We start from the raw sequence: 14,263 nt of genomic DNA, 5'->3' as shown, positions 1-14,263 counted from the left end.
TAGCAGCTAAAAAGCCAGATATTTTCTTCAGGAGCAAAAAAGAGCAAAGTGAACGTGAATATTGAATTTACATTCATCAAGTGGCCAAAAACATGACTCCACTGAATGCTAATGTTGCTCCATAACTACCAGATGTTGCCTGGTTCAAATATAACCAAAACAGAAACATGATTCTGAAGTTTTGTTTTTATCCTCCTGTGTGGAGAGAGCAGGACTTTTTATCAGAACTGCCACTTGCTCTCTAAATTTAAGGGCTTTTATTTAACATTATTTAAAAACACAAAGGTTATAATATATTTGAAATGTTAAATCTGTGGATATTTATCCAAGAAAAAGCTCACTTTGAAGTACCAAATCATGAAAAACTAAACTAAAAGTAAAAATCAGCTGGAATTAGACAGGTGAATTAAAAAAACAACGATCAAAGTACAAATTAAATTAGAATCGTGTAACTGTAATAACCTTGGTGTGTGTTTGCATGGCTGTCCTAATCATGGCACAGCTTTATCGTGATTAGAATAGGAGTGGGAGTGCAAGAAGAAATCACAGTTGCAGTGACATAAATTTGCAGCCTGGTGAGGGACGTGAAGTGTCTCTGAGGGCTCAGCGCTTTGTGTCTGTCTGTGCTGTTCTGTCTTTGTTTACATGCCTGTGGATCATCTCTGTTGCTTTGCATATCAAATGTGGTTGTATTCAGATGCTTCCATATGAACCTGTTCAGACGGTGAACAGCTTTTTTATACATTATATGAAATGTATATATGACTATATAAAATTCTTTCCCAGTCTGAGTAAATAAGAATGGATGAATTTGTTATGCTGCCTGAGTTTATCTGTTTTTTTTATGGATATTTCATGCAATGTTTGCTGTTCATGTCCATTTTAAAAGTGTAGTCAAGTTCTTGAACAATTAGTTTAACAACTTCTCCTCATTCTTTCTGTTCACAGAGCAAAGAGCATTCGGTATATCAGAGCAGTCGCAAGAAAAAAGGTATTTATTTATTTATTATTTTTCCGAATACCAAACGTCTCAGCCTTCCTTATTGGCTTTGCTCATCTGGGCTCTTGCTCTTCATTAAAATGACAGCGTGTTTAATCAGATATGTAATCCCCAGTGCCAAGAGCAACATATGTGCGTAACCATGACGACCGGGTTGCTTGGTGACAGCGGGTACTCTGTGAAGTTTGCTGCCGTCTTTTATAAAGCTCTTTTGTCCTTGTGAAGCAGAGCTGGTTTCGTGTGTGTCACTGTTTTGATCCTCTCTGTCTTCGAGTGACAACAGAGGCAGTGACGTACAGATATCAGTGTGACCCTGAGCTACTTCCAGTCCTGTTTTTAAAGCACAATGTCTTCGCTCTGTTTTTCATCTATGGCTTACAGTGTCATCTTGCCCCTGGGAAACTTATTTTCAGATATGACCGGCTGTGTCATGGGTACACATAATGAATGTACTGTATGTTACAAAGCACAGGCAAATTATGGTCAATCAAGTATAACATTTTGAAGACAGTGTTGCTTTATATGGCCTTAAAGGAAAGATCCTTTCCTTTTTTCATTCCAATCAGCCTATTTTCACTGTTGAAAGATGCTAATTGATACAGTATTTCCTCTGCCACTTCATGTATACATACCCTAATTGAACTGCCACTCTTCAGTAGCTCCCCCTAGTGGAAGATACCAGACAGAATCAGGGATAAAAGAACAGCAGACAGCATTATTTCCATTACTTTCCATTTCTGTTTTGTTTTCTGTGAAGGGAAGTTTCTTTTTTAATATTCAATTATAGCATGTTTCCTGGGCCTTTGTGGCCTCTCATCAGCATTAAAACGCCAGTGTATGTCCGTGTGTGTGTGCGCTGTCCTTTGCAGGGAGATTAGGTTCCGTAAGCGAGCCCAGTCTGCTGATGATGAGGGCAGCATGGAGCTGGCAGAGTCCCTCCAGCATCTCACCCTGTCTGAGTTCCTCAAAGAGTATGTGTGGGGGGGGTCGAGCCCCGTTCGACTGTTCTAGCATCCTTGACCGTCCACTTCAAACAAATTAATCCTAACCAAAATTTACAGCACGTTTACGCCCTGACAAAACTGCAACCTCCTCTCCTCTCCTCGTTTCGTCTCCTTTTTGTTCCCTCTTGTCTGCTCTCTTCTCCCCTTTCCTCTCGTCTCCTTGTTCCCCCTGTGCTCCTTTCCTTGTTTCCTCTATTCTTCTTGCCTCCTATCCTTGTCTCCTCTCCTTTTCCCCCCATTCTCCTTTTTTTCCTATACTCTCCTTGTCTCCTATCCTCATTTCCTCTTCTCGTCTTGTCTCCTTTTCTTATTTCCTATACTCTCCTTGCCTTGTCTCTTCTCCTCCTCTCTTTTCCATTTCTCCTTACCAAAACTTACAGCATGTTAACCACCTGATGAAACTGCAACCTCCTCTCCCCTACTCTGCTCTCCTCTCCTCGTTTTGTCTCCTGTTTTATTTCCTCTTGTCTGCCCTCTTCTCGTCTCCTCTTCTCCCTTTTCCTCTTGTCTCCGTTTTTTCCCACTCCTGTCCTTATTCCCTCCACTGTCCTTGCCTCGTCTCTTCTCCTCCTCTCCTCTCCTCTCCTCCCCTAGCAGCAGAACAATAATTAAAGTAGGTTGTCTTATATTGTAACACTGTGCACCAAAAGTCTGTCTTTGTTGTTGTGCATGTATCCAGCCTCTAACAATTCTACTAACTTTCCTTTACTTTCAGAGCAAAGTTGCTGAGAATTAACACAATTTTGTGTTTTTTTTTTTAACAGAATTTTATGTCATTTGCTTTCATTAACATTTATTTTAACAGAACCTACATGCTGTGCAGTATCAGATGAAATTATATTTTTGGATAAAATGTTGAAGTTTGAACTAAACACAACCCATGACATTAACCAGTTGTTTGCTGGGCACTATAATCATCTGTATACCTACACAAGTCCATCATACTTGCTCTCGTTGTCCTGTTGATTCAGCAAGAAGAGATTCAGGATGGTGGGACTTTACCAACTAACACACGTCTGCAGACCACGGTTTTAGTATTGTGAGTTATAAAAGACAACTGCGAGGTTGAGAACTTGCTCTGACTTTGTTTTCATTCTCCATCAGAATTGAAGAGGAGGAGTTAGATAAGTACAACATCCCGACAAAGGTGGAGTCAGAGAAGTACAAAGTCATTCGCACCTTCAGTTTTCTCAAGAGCCGGATGTCCAGTACCCGCAACAAGACCAAGGTAAACCACCAACATTCCACACCTCTGTGGTTACACCCATTAAACACAAAATCTAAATTAAAACTGGAATATAAAAATTACTGAACAAAACCTAGACAGGTATATATTAGCTGATTAAATTGTACTTATTTATGCCTTTAGAAGTATTTGTAATAGTAGATTTTTTTGTAAAAGCCTGTGTCCCCAGGTCTAGACTCAGGTATGGAATATGTGACTCGGTATGTCTGCTCTGTGGGAGACACAACCAGGAAATGTTTCTGGGAATAACTCAAGGTCAGAGTGACAGACCAAACATGGTGTCTGGCCTCTTTCCTTTCAATGATTAATCCTCTGTTGTTAAGTCAGCACAGAGACTGGAAGCCCTCCCCGACATGCATATGCTGTTTACGCTGCCCTCCATTTCCTTTTCGGTGGACTTTCATACGGTTTTGGAAAAAGGCGGGGATTCCTTCCAGGCTCATATATTTACTTACACGTGGGAGAGTTTACTCTGCAAATAGAAACTTGACAAAGATCTTCACTCCGGTGTACAAAAATATGAATTAAGGCCTGCTTTGCTCAGAGTTCTTGGCTGTAGTTGTCAGTCACGTTTGGTTTCTGTCTGTATGGCCTCTTTGTTTACGCCTATGTCTCTGGCATGGTTCTCCAAGGCGAAGGGGAAGGACAGAGAGGCCAAGGATAGGCAGCTGAATGGACATCGGTTTAACACAGGCTCCTGTTTAGGCCCCACCGTGTGCATGGTGTGTGAGAAACCAGCATCTGGAAAGGACCTGCTGCATTGCTCAAGTAAGTAATAATGTAATTCCAGTGGTGGAATGCAACCAAGTAATCAACCTCCAAATGAGTGATTTGAGGTACTTTACTTGACTTACTTGACTTGTTTCTTTCTACTTCTACCCCACTACATTCTTCTGACAGCTTGTATTGTACAAATATGATGATGAATATGATGCTTTGTTATAAATTAAACTACCCAACAGTGTATACAAGTACAGCTGAAATAATCGGTCAATTGATAGAAATGTAATCCGGGAATCATTTTTCATGTAAAAACGTGTGATGATTTGCCCGCTTTTTGAATTCTTTTAATCAATTTTTAAATAATTTTGAGGTTTGGACTAATGGTTGGAAAAAATAAAAGCATTGTGAAATTTTCAGAATTTTACATCCCAAACAATCTATTTATGGAGAAAATAATCAGCAGATTAATCCATGATGAAAATAATAATAATAAGTTGCAGTCCTATACAAAATAATAGAGAATTATTTCCACCTCAACCACGCAAAAACACATGAGTGATAAAAATCTAACTATTATATTTTGTAGTATTACAGTCACATATGACATTATTGCATTGATACTTTTACTTGTAATACTTTAAGTAAATTTTCCTGATTATACTTACATACTTTTACTTAAATTTCAATGCTCTACTTGTAGTAAAGGTTTTGAACACTTTCTCTACCAAGAGGCTTACCTTTATGTACATTAACTTGAAAATATCTTTCTTCCCCAGGTTGCCCTGCTATTGTCCATAAGGGCTGTAAGGAATCTGTTCCCCCATGTCTGAAGGTGAGTACTGTCTTGAAATATTGGAATAAAAAAATGGTTTCAACTGCTCATCTCTACTGGAGCCTTTTCCTAATCTCAACTGTTTATATGCTGTAACCAGCCTCTCTCATTTGTATTACTTAGAAACTTCAGGATAAGTATGCAGTTACTATGGTGAAGAACAGGACAGCATCCCTCCCACAGAGTGAGTTTACAACACAAGGGTCGACGGCCACAAACAATTTTTCTGTCAAGCTCTTTTGTTTGTTTTGTTGTACCATGTTGTACGAGAAATGTCCTGTTATGTTTTGGTTGCACTGGGGATGGTTATTGTTCATTCTCTTTGCTTTTCCCGCAGATTTCACAGTTAGAGACAATCCTCAGTGTGTCATCCCCATCTCCACCTCTCTACCTGTCATGGCCCCTAAGGAGAGAAAAGACACTGCAACCCAGTTGAGCCCCCTCTCTGGGAGTTTCGCGTACAGTGACAGGTCACAAAGCTCTCAGACTTTAAATTACATGATATGACGTGGGCATATTGGTTAAAACAATAAGGGATAATAATGCTTGTCTATGTTCTTCTCTGTTTAACAGTCGGCTCAGCGAGAGTTCCGAGACAGAGTCTGATGCCTCCAAGGTGACCAGCCGATCAGAAGAGCTCCTGCCGACTCCAGTGTCCTCCACCTCCACTGACTCATCCTTTGGAGAAGGTATAAGGCTCATTGTATTCACTTTTTACAGATTTCCATAGACAAATACTTAATTTATGTCCTCACACAACCAAACATTAATTTGTTTCCTACTGTGAGAAGATGCTGACTAATGTAGTTTACAAGGTCCTTTTGTAACCAGCACAGCTCAGAAAAGCATCGGGTACTAGAAACTGAAGAAAAAGTGGGGAGAAAATGCAAATAAGCTGCTGACTATGCGTCTATCAGTATAAATGTTATTGTAACGCAAAACAGAAAATGGTTGGACAGACTTAAAGATAGAAATGTATTATTTTAAAATTGTAATTTTCTGACATTGCTTTTTAAAAACAAATGAGACGATTTGTGAGTAATCCATAGTGTTACAAATTAAAGCCACATGACACCGAAATATTACAAGTAAAACTTAATTATTGTCTGATCAATGGGTGAGGAGCCTATGTATGTTTTGGGAAAAACATAAAATCTGTTCAAATTGGTTTGTATTTGTGGAATGTATGAATACCTTAAATTACTCACATTTCATTATACACTTTTTATTATTTGTAAATAATTTGTTTACTATTATTAATATTTGTTACTGGTATTATATAATTAGACCCAGTAATAAAGAAGTAAATTGAGATGGGTGAAAGTCTCAGTAAATGTTATGAACATTGACTAATCTGAATCCTCTCCCTCCATAGACTGCGTGGATGCTTATATCCACAGCGACATGTCAGTTGATGCTGTGGATTACGAGGCTGAGTCATGGAGTCTGACAGTAGAGCACAAGTTCTGCAAGAAGCAGGATAAACGAGCTGTCAAGAGGCAGGATGTTATCTACGGTAAGCAGATGTCAGAGTTGTGAAAGAAGACCACTGGAATGTGTCATTTTCTGCCAGTGTCAGTATATCATATATAAAATTGTTGTATTCAAATATAATTGTCCTAAATTCCTACGATTGAGTAACAGATAAGGATATAATTCATGTCTTTATGTGACACACACATTGAATTTTTACATGTGTGACCCCGATGCAGAGCTGATGCAGACTGAGCTTCACCACTTACAGACGCTACACATCATGGCCGAGGTTTTCCGGCGAGGTATGAAGGAGGAAGTGCAGCTGGATACAGAAGCGGTGGAGCGGGTCTTCCCCTGTCTGGACCAGTTGCTCCTCTTCCACCACGCCTTCTTTGCCTCCATGAAGGAGCGCCGACACAGCTCAGCACGGCCGCAGGGACACAGGAACTACCTCATCCAGCAAATCGGAGACGTTTTGCTCCAGCAGGTTAGCCGGTCTTCTGGGACTGCCTTTCTCCTAGGTGTAATAAATGGAAACCAGTGAGGGTGTGAATCACTGTGTGTGTGTTTTGTTGCAGTTTTCAGATGAGAACAGAGACAAAATGAAGCAGGTATATGGAGAATTCTGCAGTCGTCACAACGAAGCGGTCAGCTTTTTCAAAGAGCTCCAGCAGCATAACAAGAGATTTCAGAACTTCATTAAGGTACTTAACCTTCCCAGAGCATCTCTTTTAAAAATGTATCCTGCTTTCAACCAAACTAAACTAAAAGAATCAGTTCCTGCCTGCTTGGGGAGATGTAGTATAACTCTTGATGTTACTTTTTCAAGCAACAAGGTAATAATTCTTTGGTGAGACGGAGGGAGATCCCAGAGTGCATTTTGCTGGTAACCCAAAGGATTACAAAGTACCCAGTGCTGCTGGAAAGGATCCTACAATATACTCAAGGTCAGTCATCTACTGCCCTCTGCTGGCTACACGGTCATATGGTCATAACAGCACAATACACAATTTTGCATTTGGAAATGTACAAGTGAAACAAGATATCTCTCTTAGTCTTCATGTATTTTTCCTTCCTCAGAGGAAACAGAGGAGCACACCGACATTTCCAAAGCACTGTCTCAGATTCGAGAGGTGATCACGGCCGTGGACCTGAGTGTCAGTGAGTACGAGCGGCATCAGAGGTTACAGGAGGTGTGGAGCCGCATGGAGAACCGCAGCGCAGCCAAGCTTAAGAACGGCAACACCTTCCGCAAGCAGGACATGATGGGGCCGGGACAAACGCTCAAACACCAGGGCCTGCTCCTGTGGAAGACTGCCACTGGTCGGCTCAAAGGTGACACTGGCATATGCTTTGTTGTTTGATTTTTTACACACATCTGCATAATATGAATACATGATGAGGCTGATAATATGACAATGTTTTCCTGCCTATCCTCACTTCCATAGATGTGCTGGCGCTCCTTCTCACAGATGCACTCATCTTCCTGCAAGAAAAAGACCAGAAGTATACATTTGCCACCGTGGTACGCACGCATTAATTACAAGGGATAGATCTCGAAGAGACAAATACCGAGCTATAACAGCAATCAGCTGTGTCTCTGTTATGATGTTACACGCTATTACCTGTTCTGTTTTATCTTGTCACATCATGTAATATATTATTCCTCCACACTTTTAACATGCTCCAGGATCAGAAGCCTCCAGTCATCGCCCTGCAGAAGTTAATCGTGCGAGAAGTAGCAAATGAGGAGAGAGGGATGTTTTTGATCAGCGCATCAGCCGCCGGGCCAGAAATGTATGAGGTTCACTCATCATCCAAAGAGGAACGGAACACCTGGATGAGGCTCATTAGAGAGGCTGTAGAGAGGTGTGTAAAAGTCTGTGTTTTATATCTGTGTGTGTAAACTGAGGAGAAGGACGCCGTTGAGTGCTACATATTCAGATTTCACCAACAGTTTAACCTTCAGTTACTGTTTTCTTTCCTCAGCTGTCCGGAGGAAGAAGAAGAATACACAAGTGAGTCTGAAGAGGAGAAACGAGCTGCTGAAGCTCGTATTCAGAAGATCAATAAGTTCCAAGGTATTCAAGGTCTTTATACTGTTGAATGGTTTTTCTTACCCTTGAGTTAACATTTTACAATACACCATCTGTGAACCCTGTGAACTTGTGTACCAGAGAGTCTAACGAGCCTGGACCAGCGGATCTGCTCCAGCCTGGAAGAGAAGCTGCAGGTCTACACAGAGCTCTCTGCTCTGAGTGGGAGGACGGATGCTTCGCTGGTTGAACCGCGACTGCTCGTCCAGCCGCACTCAGAGGAGCTGCCCCAGGCTGCCGTGTTGCTGGCTGCAGCTCTGCAAGAGGGTGAGACATTTTATATATACTGTACACTGCAGAAACAAACACAGACAACACAGGACAAGAACGTGAAAAGAGAAGATGTTAAAAATTGGTATTGCAAGATGTTTTGCCTTAAAAGTGAATTTAACACTTTACCTTAACCCTCATGTAGCATTTACAAGTACTATATACTCATTATTATTATTATTACTTAATGGGATACATCACATAGGCACTTATAGTAACTTTTTTACCCCCACGATTTTATATTTTGTTCATTAAATATTTTAGAATAAAGGTTAGTTTCTCCATACACTTTATTTCATGACAATTGCAGTCTAGTCGTTCTTGGTCGGAGGGTATTTTAAAGATATATTCATCCTGTGGTATACATTTATTCAGGATTTTGCTCAGGTATATGTAACAAAAAAGGAACTCCTATTACAAATCTTTCCATCATCTCTTGTCAGCATGAAAAAATTATGGGGACAAGCCCAGAAAATCTAAAAATTATTGATGTAATTTTCTTTGTACTTGAGAACTTTGTTTGTATGATGTCATCAAATAATGAGTTATGTTCTTCCAACAGAACTCTTAGTCTCATATTTAGTTATTTTAACTGATTAAGCAGCATATGTAGTTTTACACTTGTTTTTATTCTGTTTTCCAGCTGAGAACCTGAAAGTCACACTGTCATCCAAGGCCTGTTCTCCATCGAGTCCCAGCCTGGACTCGGACACAGACTCTGTGTTTCCTGTCAGCCCTGCTACACTTGCACACTCTCCCTCAGACTTTGAGGCTTCACCCGAAAACCCTGAGACCAGTGATGGGAGTTGGACAGAGGCCTTTGTGCTTCAGTCCCCAACTCTCTTGCAAACAGACCGGGATGACATCAACTTCAAGGTACAGCACAGTGGCTGGTATAGAAATTGCATTTAACTTATAGCAATTCTGGTAAGACCTTGTGATATAAATTAAAGTTGAGAATTAAATTGGTGTTTTTGAGGTAAAAATTGATGCAGCAATGTGATGGAATGTTTTCCCCATTACTGTAGTTGTGATGGTGGAGGTACAGTGGTATTGCAGAAATATTATCGGCCATTATAGCCTCTTACAGCCTGCAACATTCTGCACCTCACCTCTTTCCATTTTACCACAGATGTGTGGCTCAAGATTACTAACAGTTGTTTTAATAATTCAGTGCAGCCTAATAGAATTACATTTCAGTCTTAATGTGATGAATTATTGATAAGCTCATAATAAAGGAAGAGGTCCATTTAGTTCCCAGTGGTATTGCTCCATTAAATATAGAAATGGAGACTTATTCCAATTACCATGCCACATTTGTGCTACCGTGTGCAGCTTTTTGTGACCTGTGAGGTAAATGATTTTCTTATCAACTGCAATGTGATAATTTAACTCTAAACTGTGTAATAGGACACCAAGCATCCTCAAGGGGGCGCTAATGTTGCATGAATGTCACTTTTACCAAACGTATCTCTCTCCATGAGCTTGCCATGAGAGGAAAATATTTTGACTTCCCTGTAAGTAGATTGTAATGTGTATTTCATTAACTAGCTGAAACAATGTGCCATTTACATGAAATCCTCAAAATCCTGCATGGATAACACAGCAGGCTTGTTAATCTGCAGGTTGTGTGCGATTATGTCTTCTTACAGGTTGCTCAAAGTGTCCAAAGCCTGACTCAGTTACTCTACAGTCTGCAGGTGAGTGCATTACTCAGTATGCAGCTACTTTTCATCCTGCTCACAGCCGTCATCTGCTGGGTATTATTATCCGGTCAGTAAGTCAGTAAACAAACAAACCTCTTATGTTCTCACCGAGAATGTATGCATGCTATGTTAGTGTCATACCCAGTCAAGATAAAGGCTTTAATATACCTGCACACTCCAGCTTCAGTAAACAGAGAACCAACTCCGCACTCTCCGCAGCTGTTTGAAGCCAAAGGAAGCGTGCTACAGGAGCGAGAATCCCACTGATCTTTTTTTCTCCTCGGAGATATATGAGGGTCTTTTGTTTCACTATTCACACAAACACTACTCTTTGGTATAAAATGTAAATTTGTATAGAGAGAACATGTGCGTGTGTATTTGCATAAGGGTATGTGTGTGCGGGATTCTGTGTGAGTTTGTCGTTTTGATCACAACGATATTTTCATATTCAAAACTCCTGTATATGAAGCTAAAAACCACAGTGCTACCAGTGGCGGTGGGATTATTTCACCATGTAAAGAGAGGCTGTTGCCTTATCACATAAAAAGTCAGGGCACCCAGTAAAACCTGATCATGATTTCCACCACATTTTGCCATTCAAATTACCTTCTCTTACTGCCTGTTGTGAGGAAGCCCACGTGGTTTAAGTGGTGGTTGAACCTTTGCATCTTCATGAATCCCATCTCTCTGCCTGTCCTTTCTATGCCAGGCTACAGTGACCATCCAGGACAGCTGCTACGAGGTCCAGAGGCTCCTCCTCCAAGAGACTGGTCGGCCATCCCCACGCGTGCAGCGACCGCACCTTCCAAGCATCCGGGGAAACACCCTTCAAGAACAGGAAAAGCAGCGTAACCTGGAGAAGCGGAAGGAGGAGGTGGTGGCGGCTCAGCGTCTCCAGGACCGGCTGCGCCAAGAGAAGGAGCGCTGGGAGAGGGAGTGCCAGGCCAGGGAGAACCAGCAGGGGGAGCAGGAGAGTCGGCTGGAGGAGCGGGAGAGGCAGTGCCACCTGGAGGCGGAACGGCTGAGGCACGAGAGGGAAGAGTTGGATGAGCAGCTGGAGGAGTACCAGCAGAGCCTGGAGCGTCTCAGAGAGGGCCAGAGGAATGTGGAGAGGGAGCGCGAGCGGCTGGAGAACCAGCAAAAGCTGCTCCAGACCTGGAGGCATGGCCGGCAGAGGAGTCTGCCCACTGTGATTCCTCACATGGTCATCCCTCTAGATGTGCAGCAGGTAGGGGGGGGGGCATCCAACTGAGAGCTATATTCTGATATTTAATCTGAGGCGTTAGTCGAGGACTCTGTAATGCTCCTGACTAAAACTCCTGACCCTGACATGAGTGTGAGGTGGTTATGGAGTGTTTATGGAGTATTTCTTGGCTAAATGTATTAATGAGAAGCTTTTCTCAGACAGCTTTCAGCCTGAGTTAAGTTGGTTCACTCATTTACACAGAGCTGCTCAATCCACTCTTGATATACGACCTGCGATAATGAGAGCAATTTCAGCATCATTTGTCTTAGTGCTCCAGCAGCTCCACTCACCAATAAACATCTTAATGATTGATGATAATTAAACCGTTGCAAATAAAAGCTCCGACAAAATAATTAAAACCACAGGCACGCAGCCCAAGAAACCAATCAATCGTGTCTGAGAGGACTTAAATTATCAACTCTTTGTTTGAAAAGCACTACAGTGAAATGTCCCCCACAGCTGGAAGGCATGAAGGATAAAGGGTGCACTGTTCTCCATGCCCTTTATGTCTCAGTGTACCTCACATGCGCAAGCAGCAGCGGTGAAACTAATATAGCACATACATCTATGTGAGCCACTGCTGGGTACGGCTTTGTGCTGCTCAGTTCAGCAGGTGCGACTGTTCAAAAGACGCACACAGGGAGCAGTCGAATGGACAGACAAATGAGCAGACTCGTGTTACAATATTCCCCCTCTCCCTCATTAATTTACACAGCACCTTGGGCTTTTTTTAGACTAGACTTGATGAGGCTCTCCTGGCTTTTTGCAAACTTATTTATTTCTATTCATATATTTTAGCCAGTGTGGAGGCTGCATTAACAGCAGTGGTCTGACAAAGGCGTGCGGGGGCCGTACATATCCTAATGTTCCCATGCTAATGTTTTAGCCAGAGGCAGCAGTTCACAGGGTCAGAGACAGATCGAATGACGTACACACACACACACATATACACACACACCGTGTCTCAGGTCATTTCTAATTAGCTATGTTGCCTCCGCTCAGCAGAGGAAAGGAGGCCATGTTGATGGAAAGATGGAGCTGGAGAGAGGGGGTATTAGGAGAGGACAGGAGAAGGGGATGCGAGGCCTTGAGCAATCTGCAGCAGTGACACCTTTCACTGCACATTAAAGAGTCACTTCACCCAGATGACTAAACATTTTTTTCCACTCACCTCCGGTTGTATTTGGTCATGCATTTTAGTTGTGTATGCCCAGGGTTTGAGATATCCAGCGCTGAAAGTATTTTTTCAGAAATAGCCTCTGCATTATTCTGGACAATAGTCCCTATAAAAACAGTGAAGTCGGATCAGAGTAAGTCATTTTTAAATGCTGTGAGGCACAAGTGAAATTCTATTCACTTCCACTGCATTTAGGTGGAGGCTGAAATGTCAGACACAGATATCTAAAAGCCTGGACAAATAAAACCAAAAAAAAAAATATATATATAAATACTATGTATCTATACTAGATTTTTGGTGAAGCACCCAAACCACCCTTTTTAATTACAGTTTTAGAGAAACTGATCCAAAGGTCTGTTAACAGAGCCTTTTATAGGTACCTGTTAAATAAAATGTGTTTCCTGCTCCCTCATGCAAATGCCTCAGTGAATTACAAAGGTGCATTGTTGAATGGTTTCACAGGTGTAGAAACCATGCAGTCCATCAGCGTTCCTGCTTTAGAATCTCTCATCCAGGAAAGACTATGAGCTTCATCTGATTGTCAGTTGGCTGTGCTCTTGATATTCATCTTTCAGCTTTGTTGCAGAATGTGACCGTGACATTTCCTCTCTCCCTCAGGACTCAGCACCAAGTCAGTCCAGAGACCACGCTGGTAATGGCTCCGTGTTTGTGAATGAGGCCGCGTTCGCCGGCACCAGCGTCAACAACCGCCACGTCCACCACAAAAGAATCGACCCCAGCGCGCACAATTGTCTTAACACCCTGCTGGCAAGATCCAACAGCAGACAGAGCCCCATAGCTAAGACTCCCCTCAGTCCACACTCAGAGTCCCAGGGATGGGTGATGGGGTCAGGATACCTCTACAGCCCTGCAGGAAGGCTGGGACTGCAGCACGCGCCGAGTGGTAAGAATTACCCCCAAGATCATGTTTTAGCATCTATTGTAGAGGGGAAGTTTAAAGCAAAACGCAAATTGAATGACAACTAGGGGCTCATGAGGGATCATATTTAATACATGCTGTGTGAGATGGTTTCATATATGTATTCATATTGGCCTGGTGTGTAGACGAGGGCTGTAACTAAGAATAATTTTCATTATCTGCTGATTATTTTCTACATTAATCGCTTATTCAAATTTCTTGAAGCTCAAAGTTAAAATATCTTGTTTTGTCCAACGATCAGTCCGAAACCCAAAGATATTCAGTTTCACATCAAGAAAGATTATCTTTCCCCACCTTTTGGGCTTGTGACTCCTTAAAAAAGCAGTGTTTACTTGTATCCAGGCATCACAGGTGTTAGAAGTGTAAATTTTTACCTCAACATTTCTCAGATTGTCTCATTTGAATACATTTCTCAGGCACAAAGAGCTAAAACTATCACATATAGAAGAGCATAAAAAAATATATAACTATAGAGAATGTTTGGTGGTTTTTGCATTAATAACCGATTATTTTTCTGCCCATAAACTAATTGATTAATTGACTATTT

At 41.7% G+C, this 14,263-nt stretch overlaps 1 protein-coding gene across 1 annotated transcript in view; it reads left to right on the top strand.

The window, feature by feature from the left end:
* Positions 1–14,263, top strand: part of arhgef28a (Rho guanine nucleotide exchange factor (GEF) 28a) — a 41,135-nt gene that overhangs the window by 20,745 nt on the left and 6,127 nt on the right. The window contains exons 15-35 of the mRNA XM_035667571.1: positions 949–991; positions 1,870–1,971; positions 3,109–3,232; positions 3,883–4,018; positions 4,750–4,805; positions 4,929–4,989; positions 5,143–5,275; positions 5,379–5,494; positions 6,181–6,321; positions 6,518–6,768; positions 6,860–6,985; positions 7,111–7,228; positions 7,362–7,616; positions 7,730–7,806; positions 7,972–8,150; positions 8,271–8,362; positions 8,459–8,644; positions 9,291–9,523; positions 10,300–10,347; positions 11,063–11,581; positions 13,395–13,680. Of these exons, the coding sequence (XP_035523464.1) occupies positions 949–991; positions 1,870–1,971; positions 3,109–3,232; positions 3,883–4,018; positions 4,750–4,805; positions 4,929–4,989; positions 5,143–5,275; positions 5,379–5,494; positions 6,181–6,321; positions 6,518–6,768; positions 6,860–6,985; positions 7,111–7,228; positions 7,362–7,616; positions 7,730–7,806; positions 7,972–8,150; positions 8,271–8,362; positions 8,459–8,644; positions 9,291–9,523; positions 10,300–10,347; positions 11,063–11,581; positions 13,395–13,680 (3,282 nt within the window). The remainder of the gene's footprint in view (positions 1–948; positions 992–1,869; positions 1,972–3,108; positions 3,233–3,882; positions 4,019–4,749; positions 4,806–4,928; positions 4,990–5,142; positions 5,276–5,378; positions 5,495–6,180; positions 6,322–6,517; positions 6,769–6,859; positions 6,986–7,110; positions 7,229–7,361; positions 7,617–7,729; positions 7,807–7,971; positions 8,151–8,270; positions 8,363–8,458; positions 8,645–9,290; positions 9,524–10,299; positions 10,348–11,062; positions 11,582–13,394; positions 13,681–14,263) is intronic.

This window comes from Morone saxatilis, unplaced genomic scaffold (assembly GCF_004916995.1).
Source record: "Morone saxatilis isolate NCDOM2014 unplaced genomic scaffold, NCSU_SB_2.0 Contig21, whole genome shotgun sequence".
NCBI lineage: Eukaryota > Metazoa > Chordata > Actinopteri > Moronidae > Morone > Morone saxatilis.
Note: the sequence above shows the minus strand (reverse complement) of the source record. Positions and strands in the feature narration are given on the sequence as shown.